The sequence below is a fragment of the Martes martes genome (genome assembly GCF_963455335.1).
Source record: "Martes martes genome assembly, chromosome: 8".
Classification (NCBI taxonomy): Eukaryota; Metazoa; Chordata; class Mammalia; order Carnivora; family Mustelidae; genus Martes; species Martes martes.
In genome coordinates, this window is record NC_137895.1 from 14701880 (window position 1) to 14722351 (window position 20472).

The 20472-nt window shown below is 46.0% G+C and overlaps 1 protein-coding gene across 1 annotated transcript; it reads right to left on the reverse strand.

Annotated features, from left to right (window-relative positions):
• Positions 1–12600: 12600 nt before the first annotated feature.
• On the reverse strand, positions 12601–16439 carry ASCL4 (achaete-scute family bHLH transcription factor 4). The gene has a single exon (XM_080812196.1). It carries the CDS (start codon positions 16006–16008, stop codon positions 15403–15405), a length of 606 nt encoding a protein of 201 aa, XP_080668322.1. The 5' UTR covers positions 16009–16439; the 3' UTR covers positions 12601–15402.
• Between the last annotated feature and the right edge of the window lie 4033 nt (positions 16440–20472).

Sequence of the window (20472 nt, forward strand, 5' to 3'; positions counted from 1 at the left end):
CTGTAGAGGCTCTTGCCCTAGAACTAGTGTCTGATGTCCCAGACGCCAGTGATCCGAGGAGAGGACAGTAGTGGTATGGGGGAGGGGCGTTCACAGAGAAGTGAGTGGTGATTTAAGTTGTAGCTTGTGAACAGGTAGTGAATAAACAAAGTGCCAAGCATGTAGTTGGAGCTTAACACATTAAAAATCACCATTCCTGCTCTGTAGTTTGTGTAGTGTTTTTATACCGAGTTTGAGTTCTTACTGAAGGCTGAGGGAAGGGGGATGATGTGAGCCGGTCACTGGAGTTAATGAGGTTGGCAAAGTAGGTATTATCCCCTCATAACAAATCAGAATACAGCCTCAGAGAGATCGAACAGGTAGCCCAAGGGCCCCCAACTAAGGACACAGAGACACAAAAGACACAGGTCTTTTGGCTATCGAGTTTAATGCTGTTTTCCTGATGTCACATTGCCTCCTATAACCATTTTGTGCTGCTTTTCCTCTTCAGTACAAGAAGCAGCCAAGCCCACTCTGGAACTTTCGATGCTCAGAGCACTCACCAAAATTTCTTTTAAATGGGATTGCTCGGCCTTGCCGGGGCAGGCCAGATTCAGACCACCATTAAGGATTCTGTGATGAACTGTAAAGATTTTATTCTGCTTGATGAATATGTGTAAACCAGGTCTCTCCTTTTGCCTTGTTTTATCACCCACAAATCAGTAAATTACAGGTAGCCCTCAAAACACCGAGGGCCTCCAGGGACTCAGCGCCCTGGAACCGTTTGCCCACTTGTAGCGTGTTAGCTTGAGAAGCTGTTTTGGACTTCGCCTCAGCTCCGTTGCTACACGTTTCTCTCCCAGAGTGGGACAAAAACTGGAGAGTCAGGTGCCAAGACTCTTGGCCAGGTCCCTGAGGTAAGAACACCCTTTACTCATGCTCCAAATCCATGTTTTATCGATCGAGTGTTTTATTTTTACTGTGTTCGGTCTTAATGAAGTTCACACAGATAAAGTCATTGGCTGCCTTCAAGAACTAGAGTCTAGTTGAGGATGTGGAGCAGACGGGAACATGTTTAAAACGAAAGCTGCTGAAGAGAACTGAGGTGTTGACTGATACGCACAAAGAATACGTGCTTTTGGGAAAAGACACTGTCCCGGCCTATCTTCCACCACAACCAAGCTCCTTCAGAGGGATGGATGCCTTCGCCCTAAGCCTCTGCTTCCTCAGCTCCTGTCCACCCTTGATTCTCCTTAATCCTGGCTTGTGCCATTGCCATTCCAATGAAACTACTCACCAAAGTCACCAGTTCCTTTGTAGTTGCTAATTAGATGGACCAATTTAGCTTTTATTTACCTTCTGCAGTATCTGAGGCTATTAGCCACTCCTGGCACACTCCGTGAAACACTTCCACTGCCAGATCTTGGCCCTCTTCTCACTATGTACCTTCATCACAGCTCATTTTCACCCATTTCCATGACTCCAACCATCACCTATGGCTGGTGACCCCACATTCATCTCCAGGTCACATCCCCTGGACGTTTCTACCTAAGGATCCATAAACACGTCAGACTCAGCATGCAAACTCAGTCATCACCTTTCCTCTTCTAAAATCTCTTCTCTGGTGCTCGCTTCGGCAGCACATATACTAAAATCTCTTCTCGGTCTCAGGAAAGGCACTGCCACCCACCGAGCATCTAAGCCAGAAATTCATGTCATCTTGGATTCCTGCCTCTCTCTCACGCTCATATGAGTCTTGTCAGTTCTGACTCCTGGGTATCTCGAATATGCTTCTCTTTGTTCTCTGTGCCTACATTGCTTACCTGTTCAGATCCTTATCTTCCGTCTCTTAGACTGTGCCAGGTGTTGCCTTAGCTGATATCCTGCCCTGCATAAGTCCTCTGTCCTCCTGGAGATGGAACCCACAGTTCCTTAGACAACCATTCCAACCCCATTCTCTGTCCACATGGTTGGGGTGAATCAACTCCACCCCTAGACCCAGACCTGGGTACTCTGCATCACTTTCTCCACCTCGAACCTCCAGCCCCAGAAACTGCTTGAGGAATTGGCACCTGGTCCAGTTAGAATAAAAGCTAATCTGGGGAGTTTTTCTGTATTACCTGATACAGGGTGCTCTCTTGCCCCTGGTGTTGCTAAGGATACGACGTAAGCCTGGACTTGTGGGCTGCCATCTTGCCACATGAGCAAACTTGCCTGAGAATGGAGCCCACATAAAGGAAACCAGAGCTAAGGGAGAGAAAAGCAAGAGACTCCCAGTGATTTCTGGACTCATCTGTGCGTGGAAGCAGGATATCCTTGGATTTCCCAGTTATGTAAGGAAATTTTTTATTTACACCTAAGTCAATTTGAGTTGAATTTTCTTTCAACCAAAAGATTCTTAGCTTGTATAGCGGTAAGACGATGGAAGTCTAAAAAGGGGAGTTGATAGTGAATCCAGGACTCTGTGCCCGGGGTACTGACCATGGGTGGTTCCCCTCTCAGAAACCAGGAAGTGCTGGGGAAAACTGACTTCGGAGGGCTGTGAGGAGTCAGCCCCACTGAACTGAAGGGGCTATAGGACAACAAGGTGGCAGCTGGAGTTGTATTACAGGAGCTCAGAAGAGAGACTCTAAACAGATGATTAGATTTCAGAGAAATTCAGAGATTTGCGAGAGAACCAGGTTAGAGGAGAGGCGAGGGCTGAGGGTGCAGCTCTGCTTATTGATGAGAGGGGAGAGAGAAGCCAAGGCCTGGACGCAGAGTGAGCAGAACCATCTCCGCCTTGGTGGCACACTCCCAGCCCTTTAGCACTCCCAGAGAGCCACAAAGAGCTAGGCTCTGTCCTGAACGGGGGGGGTGGGGAGGGCTGATGACCCGGTCCCTGCCCTCAAGGCTCACGGTCTGCTGGGACCCAGCAGGAACAGGTGGATGGGCTGTTATCAACCAATGTGGGCACAGAAACAGGAGCAAGTTTCTCCATTAACCTCAGTACTGCAGAGAAAAGGAGCTCTGAGAGAGATCCGCGGGACTTAGTGACCAGCAAACCACTAGGGCAGTTTGGATAGGATATTTGGGCAAGTGGCTATTTTAATACCAAAACAACAGCTACCATTACATAGCATTTGCTGTGTACCGGGCACTGGCCTCAGCCTTTCACTCATCGTGACTCCCTTTAACCTCAGAACAGTTCTCTGAATTCGGTATTATTATTCCCATTTTTCACACTATTCTCTTTTTATTACTCATTTGGCCTAGGAGAGTAAATATTCTACCAAACTTTTGCAAGAGCTTGTGTTACAAAGGTCCTCAAAGTAACGCTTATGTGATTCTCAAATGATTTATGCCCTTAACAGATGTCATGTCAGTACAAACCCGCTGAAAAAGTCCCAGGAAGCTTACCTTGCTAAATGCAGTCTCAACTAAAGAATGCTTTTTGAATATTGGTACTCCTCTATTTCTTTTTTTTTTTAATTGAAGTATAATTGACATACAAATCCTATTAATGTCAGGTGTCCATCAGTGATCCAATATTTTTAGACATAACGAAATGACCCCAGTAAGTCTAGTTACGCTCCGTCACCTTATAAAGCTATTACAATATATTTTTAATTGCAGTGTAGTTGACATACAGTATTATATTAGTTTCACCTGTTCAACATAGTGGTTGGTTCGACAATCATACACATTTAGACATTACGCTGTGCTCACCGCCATCAATGCAGCCGCCATCAAAGTATCCACCATCTGTCACCATACAAAGTTACTACAATATCACTGCCTATATTCCCTCTGCCTACTTCTTCCTGTGACTTACTTATTTTTGCCTGGAAGTTTGTGCTTCTCTTTGTTTTGTCTTCCCCAGAAAAACGTGGGCACCATGAGAGCAGGACGGTACCTGCCTGCTTCACCATGTCTGCACTATGGGAATACTCTTCTGGTCCTGGGAGAACAAAGGGAGACAAGGTCCCTTCTCCCAAAGAGGAAACAGGTTTAAATGGTGCTCTTCATGTATAAGTGGAAACAAGATAAACAAGTGAGAAGTCAAAAATTACAGGAACTCCATAAAATGGAGTTACATAATACTGAGTGGGACAGCCCACCATGTATCCCAGAAACCTCAAGTAACTTGTCCAAGTCTCACCCAGCAAGTTGCTGGTGGCCAGAGGGAAGGGCTCTTACTTTTGCTTGTGAGTTTTTCCCACATCTCACAGTCTTGCCATTAAAAAAAACTAACAACATTCCTAGTCTTGCCTGCAGGAAGCTTCCAGCAAATATTGTCAAAACTGTCAAGGGAATGAAAGTCAGGGAAAGGCTGACAAACTGGTCCAGACTGAAGAAGTCTGAATAACATGACGACTAAAGGCAATGTGTGTATATGCCTGGATAGGATCCTGGGCCAAAAAAGGAAAAACTGACATCATCGAGACAGTCATGTAATTTGCACAGAAAATCTACAAATTGGTCAGTAGTGATGTATAAATGCTGATTTTTTTTTTAAAGATTAAGTTATTTATTTGACAGAGATCACAAGTAGGCAGAGAGGCAAGCAGAGAGAGAGGGAAGCAGGCTCCCTGCTGATGCGGAGCTCAATCCCAGGAATCTGGGATCATGACCTGAGCTGAAGACAGAGGCTTTAACCCACTGGGCCACCCAGGCGCCCCTAAATGTTGATTTCTTGATCTGGTGTTTGTGCATGTTAGTATCCTTGTGTGGTATGGTGATTTACAATAAGAAATATATATTTGGTCTCCATCCTGGTTTCTGGCACAAAGCTCGTAAAACCTTTGGAATTTCCTCAGAGCGATAAAGGTGTCTGCTATCCATAATAAGTCCCTTTCAACCACACCTGAGTGTAAGTTAAGGAGGGAATTTTGGAAAACCCCTAAAGATGGGGGCTGGTTGCCCAGAGAAACCAACCAAGTGATTAGAGGGTTGTAACTTTCAGCCCCACCTGTGATCTCAAGGAGGGGAGAACAGCTGGAGATTGACTTCAATCACCACTGACGGATGATTTAATCAACCATGTCTGTGTTATGAAGCCTCCATAAAAACCCAAAAGGACAGGGTTCAGAGAGCTTCCAGGCTGGTGAACCAGTTTGCAGCCACGTGCCAGGAGGCGGGTGTACCCCAAACTCCTATGGGCACTTCTGTGTTCAGGACCCTTCCAGACCTTCTGAATTTTTTCATCTGGCTCTTCGTTTGTATCCTTTAACACCCTTTGTAATAAAATGGCAATCTAATCAGTAACTAGTTTCCTGAATGCTGTGTGCCACTCTAGCAAACTAATTGAACCGAGGAGGGGGTTCCTCCTCTGAAGAGTGCGGAGTCATAGGAACTCGTGATTTACCTCCAGAAAGCCAGAACTGATGTGGGAAACAAAGGTAGAAGGAAATGTAGATAAAATTAAATGTCCTTATAACCTGCAGCCCATTGACAAATACTTGATATGGGCAATCTTAACACTCCTCCAGGACCCCAGTCTCCTTTAGCATATGAAAGTCCTCTTGGAACTTTCCTTATCTTTAGTTCTTTCTGCCCACGCGTCTCGTCCCGTGCTTTAATAAAACTACCTTTTTGCACCAAAGATGTCTCAAGAATTCCCTCGTGGTTGTCGGCTCCGGACCCCACCAACGTCACCAACATTCCAAAAAAAAAAAAACTACATCAACAATCACAGGTAACAATCGGGCTTGCAGTTGACATTGGCATTGGGGGCAGTCTTGTGGGACTGAGGCCACCTCGGTACATCATGTTAGAATTGAGTTAGATCAGGGGCGCCTGGGTGGCTCAGTGGGTTAAGCCTCTGCCTTCGCCTCAGGTCATGATCTCAGGGTCCTGGGATCAAGCCCTGCATCGAGCTCCACAAAGGGCTCTCTGCTCAGCGGGGAGCCCGCTTCCCCCTCTCTCTCTCTACCGGCCTCTCTGCCTACTCATGATCTCTCTCTGTCAAATAAATAAATAAAATCTTAAAAAAAAAAAAAAAGAATTGAGTTAGATCATAGGACACCCGTTAGTGTCCATTGGAGAACTGGAGAATTGCTTGGTGGTGGTTATAAAATATACCTCAGATCTTGTTTGGGAAAAATACATACTGGAGTGCTGAAGGGGGATGGGACATCATGTTTGAAGATTCCAAAAATGACAAATGATTATTAGTACTTAATTAGAGCGAGCAAAGGAACAAATGCGGTAAAATATGAACACCTGGGGGAATGTGGGGGAATGGGGAGTTCAGAGACTATGGGGGTTCTCTGTACTGTTTGGGCAATGTTAATGTAAGTTTGAAATCATTTAAAAATAGTTTGTTTCAGGGGCGCCTGTGTGGCTCAGTCGGTTAGGCGGTTGACTCCTGATTTCCGAGCAGGTCATGATCTCAGGGTCATGATCAAGCCCCGAATCAGGCTCCATGCTGGGCACGGGGCCTATGCTTAAGATTCTCTCTCTCTGCCTCCCTCTGCTCCTCCCCCATCCCTCTCTAAAGATAATTAATTAACTAATTAATTAGTTAAAAGGTTGTTTCAAAACAAAGAATGACATATAAAAGTACTTGCGGTAGGTCAATTACCAACACGGCCGCAGACATTTCTCTGGTCCTAGACACCACTTGGCAGTCTCTCCCAGCAAGAGGTGGAGTCTATATTTTCCTTCTCCGAATCCGCAATGGTTTCGTGACCTGCTCTGGCCCAAAGAAAGCAGGCATTGTGTGCCTCCCGAGCCCTGGCCTCCAAAGGCTGGCAACCTCCATTCTTGTCCTCTGGCTGCTCTGAAATGATCATAGAAAGAAGCCCAGACCTCCTGGAGGATGAAGGGTCCTGCAGAGAGAGGCCACGCTGGGCAGTTCTAGCTGCATTCTCACAGCAGCTGCGAGCCTCGCGGGGAGCCGCAGATGAACATCCCAGCCAATCTGCTGCGGGTGTTGCATTTTGGAACTTTCCTTATACAACATGAGAAAACCTAGCATGGTACTATTTCCATCATTCTACTTAAGAATTTAATCAACTGAATTTATGTTGAATAGAACTTCCCTCACATTGGTTAGAGTAGTTGCACTTCTCTGCAAAAGGATCCGTATCTTCCAGAGAACTGATGTGCCGATCGGTAGCCATGACAGCACTTTCTAGTGTACAGGAGTCTTTGACTTAGGTAGCCGTGTTTCCCCTTTACCGCAGCCCTGGGAGAAGGAACAGGTGTTACTGCCCTTAATTTTACAGATGAGGAAAATAGGTTCAGAAAATGTCTCTTGCCCAAGGAAACACAGCCAATAGGCCCTGAAGTTAGGACTGGAATCCACGTTCTTCCTACTTCGTCAAGGTGCAGCTGAAGTCCAGCGGCTTCCGCAGAGAACGCTTCGCTCTCCCTCCAGATCTCAAACTAGTAAGATGCCAGGAAGTGTTCTGATGTCCTGCATCAGGCTTGGTTTGCTGTGAATGTGAACGGGGGCTGACTGCATCCCCTGATTGACCAGGACCCCAAATGCACTTTATTTTACTCGTCCCTCATTGTTTTAACATGGATATTCAGCCGTGTGGTAACGGTGGGTCTCGAACAAGGAGACTTACTGAACGTCCGTCTTCGAGTGCGCCGCTGTGATTCGAAGTCATCCAGTCGTTCGAATCCGCCCAGTGCTGCTTCAGAACCACGCAGGAAGAGACGTCCATGGCCCGTAAGGTTGAATTACAAAAATCTCTGCTTTATTTTTCTCCTTAGCCGTCGTCACCAGCCGAAACATGAATGCATGCTTGTTTGTTGATTCTCTTCCTCTTCCTAAACTTCAGCTCCAGGCAGGCAAGCAATAGTTGCTGATCGATGAAGGGACGGATGAAGACCAACCAGACAGGGTTTGCTCCCACTGACCTGTGTACGTCGCTTAGCCTCTCTGAGCCTCTGTTCATCTTTAAAGTGTAAGTGACATGTAATACATACCCCGCAGGATCGCTGCGATCAGATGAGGATACTACCCACAAAGGGCTAGCCTGCCAGCCCATAGGCTCTCGGGAAGTGTAAGCTGGGTGGTGAATTTCTGTCATTAGATGGCTTTCTGGATTCTGGAGAGAAGAGATACGCTTCTAGGAAACACTCCTACACAGCACAATTTAATCCTTCGCTTCGCTAAAACCCCCCAGGGCCGCATCAGGTCAATTTTCAAGGCTCTTTCTAGTCCCATGACTATGAGATTGGATGCGTCCTTCAGAGATGTTTTCTCCCCCACTGTCAGGGAAAGGAGAAATGTCTTCAGGAGTGGCCCCCACGAGGCTTGCTCTGTAGGCAAAAACCAGTTTGGAGAGTTTCATCGTCTGGACACACTTCCTTCTGCAGCATCTGTGGTTTCTTTTTGGCCACGGTTAATAGCAGTGAGTAACCCAACAGGAAAAGGCTGCTGACAGGTTTGCACCAAAGGACGCAGCTTAGTAGCCACGGAAGGATTAAAAACTCATCTCACCACCCAGGGAGCCTTCGAGTAGCGCACGCACACACATGACAATAAGAATCAAAGAGCTGGAAAGGGTTCTCTGGTTTCATGGGCCAATAAGGATGAGACCAAGTCCTTCTAGGCCATCTGCTCTCCCCTAGGAGCCTGTCCACCTGACGAGGAGATGACAGGGTTGGTGGTCCGGATAGAGAAGGGTCTGGAGGAGCTCACCCAGAGAGAAGAGTTTGCCTTTTTGGTGATCACTCTGCAGAGAATGATCCCACCAGTCCACACTTCCATCAAAAGTGTGGTTCTCGGGGCGACAAGTTTGCTTGGATTGCTAAATGGATTGCTACCCATTTTTGGAGATGATGACGATGATAACTTTGGGGGCTTTGGAGAACACCTGTGTTTAGACAGAAACGGCTCAAAAGCTTTTGGAAGGGCACCATCTGGAACCTTGGTTGGCTTGGTTACAGCTGGGTAACGCTGACTCATCCTGGGAAATGCTTTCCTTGGCCTCGTGGGACTTCGCTCTCAAATTCAACTGAGAATTACAACCCCTGCAGCTGAGAGGATGACAGTTAAGTTCAGGAGTCCAGATGTTGCCCACAGATCATAAACTATAGACAAAGGAGCAGTTGCCATCTGTCCACATCTGGATGGCTGAAGGGCGTACCATTTCTACTCTCTAAGCCCTGTTCCTTTTCCCTACTCTACTTTATTCTTCTTCCCCTGCCCCCAGAAATTCCACAAAGGGAAGGAAATAAGGTAATATTTTCTCTTTCTCTCCAGCCCTTGATCCACCGCATTTCCTCTGCAATGATTCCTCTGCTGAAGTTTTTCTATGTAAGAATAGTATCTTTTTTTATACTCAAGAAGTCACAAATAAAAGGAAATTAATAAGTTAATTGAGTGTCTATTCTTCGCTGCCAGACTCTTGGGTAATATATGTTGTATATATTAGCATTATTTCATATACTAAATGCTGACGAACTTTCCATATGTAACTCTGGTCCCAAAATGATAAAATATAAAATAAATCAAATATTTATTTTTTAAAAAGGTTTTATTTGTTTATTTGACAGAGAGAGACAACAAGAGAGAGAACACAAACAGGGGGAGTGGGAGAGGGAGAAGCAGGTTTCCCGTGGAACAAGGAGCCCGATGCGGGGCTCGATCCCAGGACCCTGGGACCATGACCTGAGCTGAAGGCAGACACTGAATGATTGAGCCACCCAGACGCCCCTACAAATACCATTTGAAGTGTGGTGTCATCACAGAGGGTTTTGTGCAACTTTTTAACCAGCCCATTAAACACTATTAACTCGATGCCTTTGAAGCCAGGCAGTACCTAAGGAACAACTCCCATACAATGCTCTTCTCATGTTCATTGCCATTGTCTACACCTGTTCATCTTCTTCAATGACGTAAACACCTAGCTTAGTCTCAACTGGTTGCCTTCCAACCTGCTGCCCCTCCAGTTCCTTCATCTCCCCAGTTCCTAGGACTCTCCCCTCCACTTGACTTCAGAGTCCTGGAAGTCTTGACACCAATGAGCCTCTGAATCTGCTAGAACTGTTGCACTTGGAAGACCTCAGGCTCAGACCTGCCTTGGCTATGCCATCTTCTCCTCCATTGGGTTTTCCTTCGCACCCTGCCGGCTGTCTTGCTCATTGGCTGCGAAGCATCTTGAAAGGGCGGGCTTCAACCTCCACTCTGCTTTCTCCTCCCACCCCTTTATGCCCTTACAGAGGTTTCCAGAGATCTTTCAGTGCCCGAAAGATCAGTCCCCCCTCACCTAAACTCCCTGACACTCTGATTTATATGATGCTGTCAGCCACTCCCTCCTCCCTATAAAACGATGCCTACTTGTCATTACCATGATCTCACACCAGCTTGTTCTCCCTCCTTCTTAGTCCTCTTCAAAGCCATTTCTTCACCTGCCACTCCTTCAGCGAGGCCTGCCCCAGCTTTCTCCTGTTCTCTCAATATTTTCCCTGGAAGATTTCCACCACTCCTATTACTGCCCGAAGGTGCATGACTCTCCACTCTACAGTTCTTTGACTTCTCCCCCCCTGACCTCAACATTGGCATTTCCAACTGCTTGTGGACGGAAGTAGCTTATCTGCAATCCAGCATCTCTAACATATGATTTTTACCTTTGAAATCTGTTCCTTGTTCTGTGTTCCCTGTTTCAGTTGATGGGACCTCACTGGAGTCGTCTTTAACATCTCCCTCTACCTCTTCCCCCACACCCAGGCTCTGAGTGGCCACACCGATCAGTGACACACCCACATCACCTCCCAGCCCCGCCCTCCTCCCCATTTCAGGGGGCCACTGCCTTGGCTGAGGCCCTCCCTCCATCTCTCTTCATTGCTGCAATGCCTTTTACGTTCGCTGCTTCCTGCCCCCAGACCGATCCTCAACCACAGCACGGAACAGTTCACTCTTTCTCTAAACCAAATAATAATAATAATAATAATAATAAAGAAAATCAATAGTTCAAGTTTTTCAGCCTGGCTTTCAATGCCTTCCAGAATCTTGTCTCAGCCAGCTTCTAGTCTGTTACTCAGCTTCTATTCTCCAAACACAGTTCCTGCCTTCTGGGCACCTGCTCCCCGCTTCCGGATCTTCTGCGGGCCATACTCATCCCATTTTACCTTCCAAATGCTGCACCTCCAAAAGCCTTTGCTCCTGGTTTTCTACCCACTTAAAGCTGGCCTAACTCCCTCTTTTCTCTGTATCCTGGTACCATTTTTCATTTTGGACATCAGTTACAACACGTATACCTTTTTGCATCATACGGAGGTGACATAGGTTAATTTTCCCTCCACACTGGAAGGTTCTTCAAATTCCATTCAACAAAAAAAATGATGTAGCTTGCATTTTTTAAACTATTTTTTTAAAGATTTTATTTATTTATTTGACACAGAGTGAGAGAGAGAGAGAGAGCACAAGCAGGGGGAGCGGCAGAGGGAGAGAAAGAAGCAGACTCCCCGCTGAGCAGGGAGCCCAAAACAGGGCTCTATCTCAGAACCCCAAGATCATGACCTGAGCCAAAGGCAGAGGCTACACTGACTGATTCACCCAGGCACCCCTGTGTGCATTTTTTTTTAAATGAGACATTGTAACAGCAACTAGGACTCAAAAAAAAAAAGTAATTCCTGCCCTGGAGTTGGAACTCTCTGGTGGGAAAAGATGATAAACAGAGCCGCTATACTACATGGCAGGAAGCAGGCATGTCTTGTTGACACTGGTTTCCTCGAGTCCAGGATTGGGCACATGTTAGGGGAATGGCTTTCTAGAGCTGGAAAAGCCTAAAATATCATGCAATCTAAACTTTAAGTGTCCTACCATAGAGGACCAAGACCACAGAAATCAGGAGTCTACCCAAGGTCACCAGGCTTGTGAAAGGAAGTGCTGAACCAAGCCCTATCCAGGGCAAGCGCTGTCACAGCCCCTCCTCCTTTACACCCTCGGGGGTGGAAGGGGGGGGGGGTCGTACCACAGGGTGAGCAGCCGTTAGTTATGAACCACAGGAAATATTCCAAAAGGCAATATATGATAATCATTGGATTTGTCTGAGCTGAGTGGCCAAAAACAAAAACAAAATAAAACAAAACAAAAAAAAAAACACAGGGAAGATTTTAAAGGACAGGTAAATGTTTCTCCTGTCATGAATGCACCATTTCCATAAAACTTTGCTCACCACATTGTTTCTACATAACTTTTTGGTCATTTATTTTGTTCTTTCCAAGAGTCAAATTGTCTTATGGTTAATTAATACCATTAACTAATACCATCCATCCACAGGAGAAAAGGAAGATTGAACATTTTAAAAGGTCTCATTCCTGAATTAGTGCTCCTCCTGTAAACCATCTGGAAGATTCCAGAAAAACTGCCTGATTTTTTTTCCAAAAGGCTTCTCAAAATCATTGCCTTAGTCTCAGGAGGGCTTCAAACAAAACCACATGAAAAATGTCTCAAGGCGGGGTGCCTGGGTGGCCCAGGCGTTAAGCGTCTGCCTTCAGCTCAGGTCATGATCCCGGGGTCCTGGGATTGAGCCCCACATGGGGCTCCCTGCTCAGCAGGAAGCTTGCTTCTCCCTCTCCCACTCGCCCTGCTTGTGTTCCCACTCTGGCTGTGTCTCTCTCTGTCCAATAAATAAAATCTTAAAAAAAAAAAACTCTCAAGGCATTTTTACCCAGAGTAAAATTCTTTATTTTATTTTATTTTATTTATTTATTTGGGGGGAGGGGATGGGTGGAGGAAGAAGGAGAGAGAGACTCCTAAGGAGACTCCATGCTGAGCCTGGAGCCCAAGTCTGGGCTTGATCTCATGACCCTGAGATCATGACCGGAGCCAAAATCAAGAGTTGGACGCTTAACCGACTGAGCTGCCCAGGCACCCCTGGAATAAAATTCTCTTTTAAAATTGCCTTTGTCCTTTTCTTTATAAACCACTCATCTCCACGAGGTATATTGTATTTATTCACACATTCTGTGCGTTTATTTTAGAGAAGTAAATAGAGAAAAAAGTCTTTATTTCACTTTCCTGTATTTAAAAGCAACCGCAGTATATAAACAAAATATATTCTTTCATTGTTGTTATTCCTACTGTAGAAAAGAGAGCATCAAGGTGCCGGCCATGGCGGGAGCAGAATGAGGAACGGAGAGCGTCATTAGCCCTTATGGAAGACCCTTAAAAAGTTTCTCAAGGTTCTGAACAACTCGGTGCATTACCCTCTCCTCCAGCTCAGCCAGGGAGGTAAGATGGGTGTTTTCCTTTCCACCCCCGCCCCCAACAATAAATACATCTCAGGGAAGCTTGCTTCACTGAAACCTCTACAAGGAATAACCATCTGCCTGAAGACCAAAATGGATACATGACAGAGGTCAGTAAGGCTGTAACCAAGGAAGGGGCAAGGGCAAGCTTCCATCTTACTCCTTCAAACCCAACATCTCTGCCCTGTTCTTAAGAAAATGTAAAGATTTGTTGTGAATCACTGCAAAGCATTGATCTGTGCCGCCAGAAACACAGAATCCATTAGAACTCATTGTTACAAATATTAGTAATTATACGTCTTAACAGGGATGTAGCTTCCACAGGTCAAGTCACGTCCCCTGGAAATTTACAACAGAAGGCAAAATCCTAATACCATGGGGTTACTCCGTCTTCCTTCTAACACACCGAAGAAATCACGCTAACTCCACCTAGAGATCATTTTCAACCTGGCTCTCCTTCCCATAGTATATAGGTAATAGTATTTTGTATGAGTATGAGTAAGAGTATTTTCTCCAAAGGATGATAACACGACTAATTTAACTTTGGATAGTACCTTGCAGATTACCATGGTCTATCATCTACATTTCTCCTGTGAAACAGTACGGATGAGGAAGCTGAGTTGCTGCGCGATTAAGAAATGTTTGCTGTATCACTCCACTAGCAAACAAAGGAGCAAGGGAGGACAGGGAACCAGACCCAGCAAGTCTGGGCTTTAGGGTCAAACTCCGGATGGAATCTCAGCTCAACTAACCATAGCAACACAAACCTGGGCAAGGCCCCATTTTTTAACCACATCGTATGTGTCATACTCACCTCGCAGACGAATGAGAATGAACTAGGACAACATGTAAAAAGCGCACAACAGAATTTCTGGCCCATAAAAGATAATTCATTGCATATTGGCTTCCCTCCGTTGACACAGCTGTAAAATGGAGGTACTAAAAAACCTAGCTCATGAGGCCCCTGTGGGGATTAAACCATGCCCTGGAAGGGCTCACCAAGAGTAGTTTTCTCTCCTTGCCTGTGTCCTGGCCTGGCTACCTACCCCCATATCAGGCCTGCCTCTGTGGAAAGGTCAATTCAAGATACTAGAAAGCAACTTTAGAGAGAGGAAGTTTATCCTCATAGGTCAACAAGCGTTTTACTTATCTACTGAATTTCATAATTGTCCCTAAGACAAAATGGACCCAAATTAAATGTATTTCAAAGACCGGGAATAAAGCCAAAGTCACTAGATAATTTCAATATACCCAGAGGCCCTCCTGGTGATGAGATTTTGAGAATATACCAATTTCAGTCCACCTTGTTCAACCATCTATGCATTTCCTTTTTTTTTTTTTTTTTAAATCAGGGGTGTCACTTTAGTTTAACCAAAGGTTAGATGAAGTGAGAACTACAGAGGGGGATGGAAAGAAAAAGAAAAAAAGGAAAACCAGTGGGTAGAAACAACTGAGAAGTTTTCATACAAATCTGAGTTCTCTTTCAACGAGATCATGTACAGTAACATGTTATTTCCTGAATGTTATGAAGTTTCCAGATGGCCACTTCTGGATAAGATAAAGCTGGTAGTATCAAACGATGGCCCGGGTTTTCTCCAGCACCACCGTGCACGGACTCAGCCAAGAGCGGGCGCTGGCCTAGCGACACGCCCTGGCAAATGCGTGTTTGCTCAAGCGTCAACTTAGAGTTACCTTCACCCAAACGGACGGTGTCAGTCAAAATTTCAAATACAATCCCCAAAGGAAAGCATGCAGGAAAACGTTCCTCTTCTCCTAAGGCCTGTGATTTATTTATTTATTTATTTGGAAAGTTCTTTGGTTGGGTTGAGTCTGATTCGATGCTCGTGTACCTAACGTACCCACCCCGCGGGCTGTGGGACATTTTTCCCATTGTTGCCGCCCTGAGTTTTTAGAATCCGGTGCTCAGAATCCGGCTCCGTGTGCATTTGAGAAGTACCGTGGAAGAGTTTCCGTCATGAGCACCTTTAAGTTTGCAAGCGCAGAACCAGTAAGGGGGGGGGGGGAGGTGTGGAAGGGGGAGGGGAGGAGGGCAACAAGAATGTCAAAATACACTTTCCCGCAAAACACGCATTTCTCGTTCCTAAGATTCAGTCGTGGAGGAAAAAAACCGCATTAGAAATGCAAACCACCCCGGGAGAGACTCTCCGGCCTGACTCCCGGGCCGCGGGGGGCGCGCGGGGGGACCGGGCCGGGGCCCGGCGCTCGCTAGCTGCCCGCCTCCTCGGGCTCGCTGCAGGGCGAAGGCGCCGACGAGGCCTTGGACTCGCCGTCGCTGTTGCACTCGGCCGGGCGCGGGGCGCGGCCGCCGGCGGAACCCTCCGGCCCCCGGGCGTGGCGCTCCAGCAGCTCCTGGAGGTGCCTGATGTAGCCGATGGCGGCGCGCAGCGTCTCCACCTTGCTGAGCCGCCGCTCCGCCAGCTCGCGGGGCAGGTGGGCTCGCAGGCGCGCGTAGCCCTCGTTCACGCAGCGCACCCGCTGCCGCTCGCGCTCGTTGCGCCGCCGGAGGAAGGCGGGCTCGAAGGCGCACTCCAGCGGCAGCGGCCGGCAGGGCGGCCTCGCGGCACAGCCCCCGGGCCCCCGCGCCCAGCACGCGGCGTCTGGACGGGAGACCCTGGGGGGGTCCCTGAGAGGGAGGCGGGGCGGGATCCCCGTCAGGTCCAAGGGCACCGTGCGGAGGTGGTAGGGCAAGGGCGGCGGTCCGGCCGGCTTACGCTTCTCCATCCCTCGCCGAAAAGCCAACAGATCTCCCGAGGGACTAATCCTGACAAGCTGAGACTCAAATAAATCTTCGAGGCGAAGATGCTGGTCCATTCAGACAGCCTGGCACGGCCGATCTGCCTTTAAAGAAGTTTCTGGTTCCAGGACAGGAAACTTTGCATGATTTCCTAAATTCATCGCACTCCTCGATCATTTATAAAGATCCAGACGGAGGGGACAGGCAAAGATTGAGGACCCCCTAATCCACACTTCAAACCCTGTCTTCCCCTCTGATCTTCTCATTTCAACAGATAACAAAAGGGATGCTTCTGCTCGGTCCCCTAGCCTGGGAATGGGAGCGTAGACCAAACAGAGTAATCTTCCAAAAATCACCCAAGCTTTTCAATTACTGTAATCCACCCGCTCTGGGTCTTCAAGAGCATAGGAATCTTCCCGGTTTCAAAAAAGCCCCTCCCAGGAACCCACAGATGTGGCGGCTGGGCGAAAGTCTACCAGAAGCTTTCTCCTTGAAAATCAAAACTTGACTGCCCTTTGCGGTTTCCGGCGTCCAGGGCTAATGGAAAGAGCTTTCAGACTGTTTGCAAACTTGCCCTTGTTCTTCCATTTCTGTGGAGGTGGAGGGAAGACCTCATCAAAGGAAAGGCTGCTCCCTTGTGGTTAAAAGATGTATCAAGCAAAGGGGGACCTCAGGGGACGCTTGAGGGTTTCTTCTCCAAAACCCAATCTTTAAAAAATCCCAGTTGGACATTTTTCGAAGATACGAAGGAAGGAATATATACCTTAGCGACGAAGGTAAGTGTCCGAGTATTACGCTCCTGCTTGTGTGGAACGCAGGACTTTTTTTTTTTTTTTCCATGCGTGTGTGTTACTTTTTAAGAGCACATCAAAAGGTTGAACAGTAACAAACACTTTTAGTCAGTTGTTCTCACGGTGCTTACTGTAAACACAGGTTCAACCCTGCTTCCCGACCTCTTCTAATCCCACCCAGGATATAAGACCATTTTTCCATAGTGCAAAAAGTGTATTTCTATTGTATTCTTCTTTTTGTCTTAAAAACAAAGATGCAATTTATTTTCTCCCTTGGGGGCAGGTGAAGAGCCCCAGTTCCAGGGATAAAGGATGATGGCTTTGAAGACTTGTCTTTTTAACATACCACCAAAAAAAAAAAAAAAAGAATAATTAATCCATCCATGTTGGTGAAAGGCTTTGAAGATGAAAGTGTCATTAAAAACCCAACAGTGCTGGTTAATGTCAAAAAGTGTGTTATCACACTGAAAATCAGATTTCTTGTTCTGCAAACCCAACACATTAAAGGCAGCTTCTACTTTTAAAAGTCCAACTTAAAAACGAGAAGCAAAACCCCCCGACATTTATGATCAGACTTTCTGCCTATTCCTCAGGGGCCAGGGTGTAGCCCTGACATGTTTTTTTGACAAGTGCTATGCTTACCTGTTTATCCTAAATGATTTTTGCCTGAAGCAACTGGAAAAACACCTCCATCAAGGCAAATAAAATAGAAATAATTATTCCTTTTAGGCATAAGTTAGTCACATTTTAAAAACTCCCCATGAGGCATGTACCAGCAAACAACCTAATGTGTCACCTTGATTTCTCAGTAGAGTTGAGAACAATCCAGAGAAAGCTCTTCCGATTAGGAGACAAACCCCCCAGAGAGGTAGAAAGACTACTGGACCACAAGGTGCTTTGGGCCATGTTAATGATTTTGGCCTTTGTTCTAAGAGTGGTGGGAAGTAAATGAAGTGTTTTAAGCAGAAGGTGACATAGTAAGATTTTGTTTGTCAACATTACTCTACTCTATCTGCAGACTGGAGAGTAGACTGGCGAGGTGGGAAAGGGAAAAGGGATAAGAGATACCATATTTCATCCTCAGACTGGAAAATCTAAAAATGGCTAATTCCCAGGGAAGGCAAGAATTTGGGGAAAGGGCAGAAGCATAAATTGCTACAAGCTTTTGGGAAAGTGACTTAAAATTAATAGTGTACATCCCATGTCCTTTGACTCAGAGATCCTACATAGATAAATGCACCAGCGGGAATTTATATGTACAATGTTATCTACTGCAGCATTGTTTGTAATGATTTTTATTTTTTTAAAGATTTATTTTATTTATTTATTTGACAGAGAGAGAGAGATCACGAGTAGGCAGAGAGGCAGGCAGAGAGAGAGAGAGGAGGAAGCAGGCTCCCCACTGAGCAGAGAGCCTGATGCGGGGCTCCATCCCAGGACCCTGAGATCATGACCTGAGCCGAAGGCAGAGACTTAACCCACTGAGCCACCCAGGTGCCCCATAATGGTTTTTAAAAGGAGAAAAAGGGGACAGCCTGAATGCCCATCAATAGAGGGAGGGCTAATACTTTGAGAATATCATATTGTTACTAAAAATAACGAGCTAGAGCTATATGTAAGAACTTGCAGAACTGTACATAATGTGGCGAGTGAAAAAAGCCAACTGAAGAGGAATATATGCAGTGTGAATTTAAAACAAACTCTTCTACATGATACATATGAAGACATATGTGAGCACATATGTGAGCACAGGGAAGGGAGTAGAAAGACACACAGTAGATTTCTGTCATTGGTTGCCTTAAAAAGGTGGCTCTGGGGAGAAGAGGTGTTGTTCCTTTTCTTTATAGATCCCTCTACTGCTTAATTTGTTACAAAAGGTATTACTTTTGTATTTTTTTAATCTAGTTTAAATACTTTTTATATGTGCTGCCGAAGCGAGCACTAGTTTAAATAGTTTTTAAAATAATAAGACAGGGGCACCTGGGTGGCTCAGCGGGTTAAAGCCTCTGCCTTCGGCTCAGGTCATGATCTTGGGGTTCTGGGATTGAGCCCCACATCAGGCTCTCTGCTCAGCGGGGAGCCTGCTTCCTCCTCTCTCTCTCTCTCTCTGCCTGCCTCTCTGCCTACTTGTGATCTCTGTCGGTCAAATAAATGAATAAAATATTTTAAAAAATCTTTTTAAAGTAATAAGATAAATAATGTTTAAGACATTATTTATTATAATAATGCATTATTATAATAAATAAAAATAAAAATAGATAAGTGTCTTATAATAAATAAGACAAAATATACAGAAAACTCAAATGATAACCTGATCGGACCCAAACCAACAGATTTATCATTATAATGTAAACATCTTGGGCCAAGTTTTCTGGCTCCTTATAAATTCTGTCTCTGAGGAATAAATATCTACAAGACTTGTTTCTACTAAAACCACATCAGAAAATGGTTGGATCCTGATTCTCTAGTTATCTTTTTATTGGGTCCAAGTAATGTTATGAGGTATCTACATGGTCACAAAGGATGTTGTTAGTCTTATGCTTCCTGAAAGTGCAAGGGCGTTAGAAATAAGTAGCCTCTCAAGTAGGAGAAGCATTGTTTCGTTACATAATGTGAAGTGTTATTGTCGCATAAGAGATCAAAAGAGGAGGTTCTGACTCCTGATCTCTCCGGTCAGTTTTGATCCAAACAGATGTTCTCGCCAACTTTAAAGGTGTCTCCCATCTGGATCAGGTCTACATATGTTGCAGATACATCTAGAATATATGACAGGTCTGCTCAACCTCCAAGGACACTTCGGACTAGGTTTAGTTGTCCTTTTCGGGATCTGCTTGTAAAAAGGGGACATGGGGATTCACTAAAGACTGGGCACAGTAGATTCAAGGATCTCTCTAAGGCTCCGGAGGACTTCCATCTCTAAAACTCAGACAGGTCCCTTGTCAGCTGCTTTAAATATGTGAGCTGAAGACTTTAGATTGGCTCTTCTTCCAGAATGTTTGATGTCACGTTGATTTTGGTTTCCTAGGCTGGTGGCACAGAGGGGTACATACCTGGCTGTCCCCACGCTTGCTGTTTGCATCAGCTGCCACAAGGGGAAACAGGAAGACCCATGTTACAACCTCATGGGAGAAAGATTTCTCACAGGTGTAGCTAACTAAACCTCAAGATTTAGATCATACGATTCTCTTCTATTCAGTTAGTCCTTTTCTACCTTGCTCGGGAGTGAGCTCTCTGTATTTTCATGTGCAACATCTCCCAGGGGCCCTTGGGGTACAACTAAATACTGAGACTCAGCAAGACTCTCCAGGGCCACATTTGGTGTCAGATTCAGTGGCAAAGATATAGATCAAGAACAATGCGTGGTGGGGCGCCTGGGTGGCTCAGTGGGTTAAGCCTCTGCCTCGGCTCAGGTTATGATCCTAGAGTCCTAGGATCGAGCCCCACATCGGGTTCTCTGCTCAGCAGGGAGCCTGCTTCCTCCTCTCTCTCTGCCTGCCTCTCTGCTACTTGTGATCTCTGTCTGTCAAATAAATAAATAAAATCTTAAAAAAAAAAACAAAACAAAACAACATGTGGAGCAGGGCTGAGCTCGGCATTTGACCTCCCTGGGAGTCCTTGTAATACTCTGCATGACAGTCTGCACAGGTGCGTCTCCCGAGGCCCCGGTAGCCAAGTGACAGCTCAGGTGTGTAGAAGGAACACTCACACCAGCCCCGTGTGGTAGCTCTCCCGACTTAGAAGTCTTCCCTT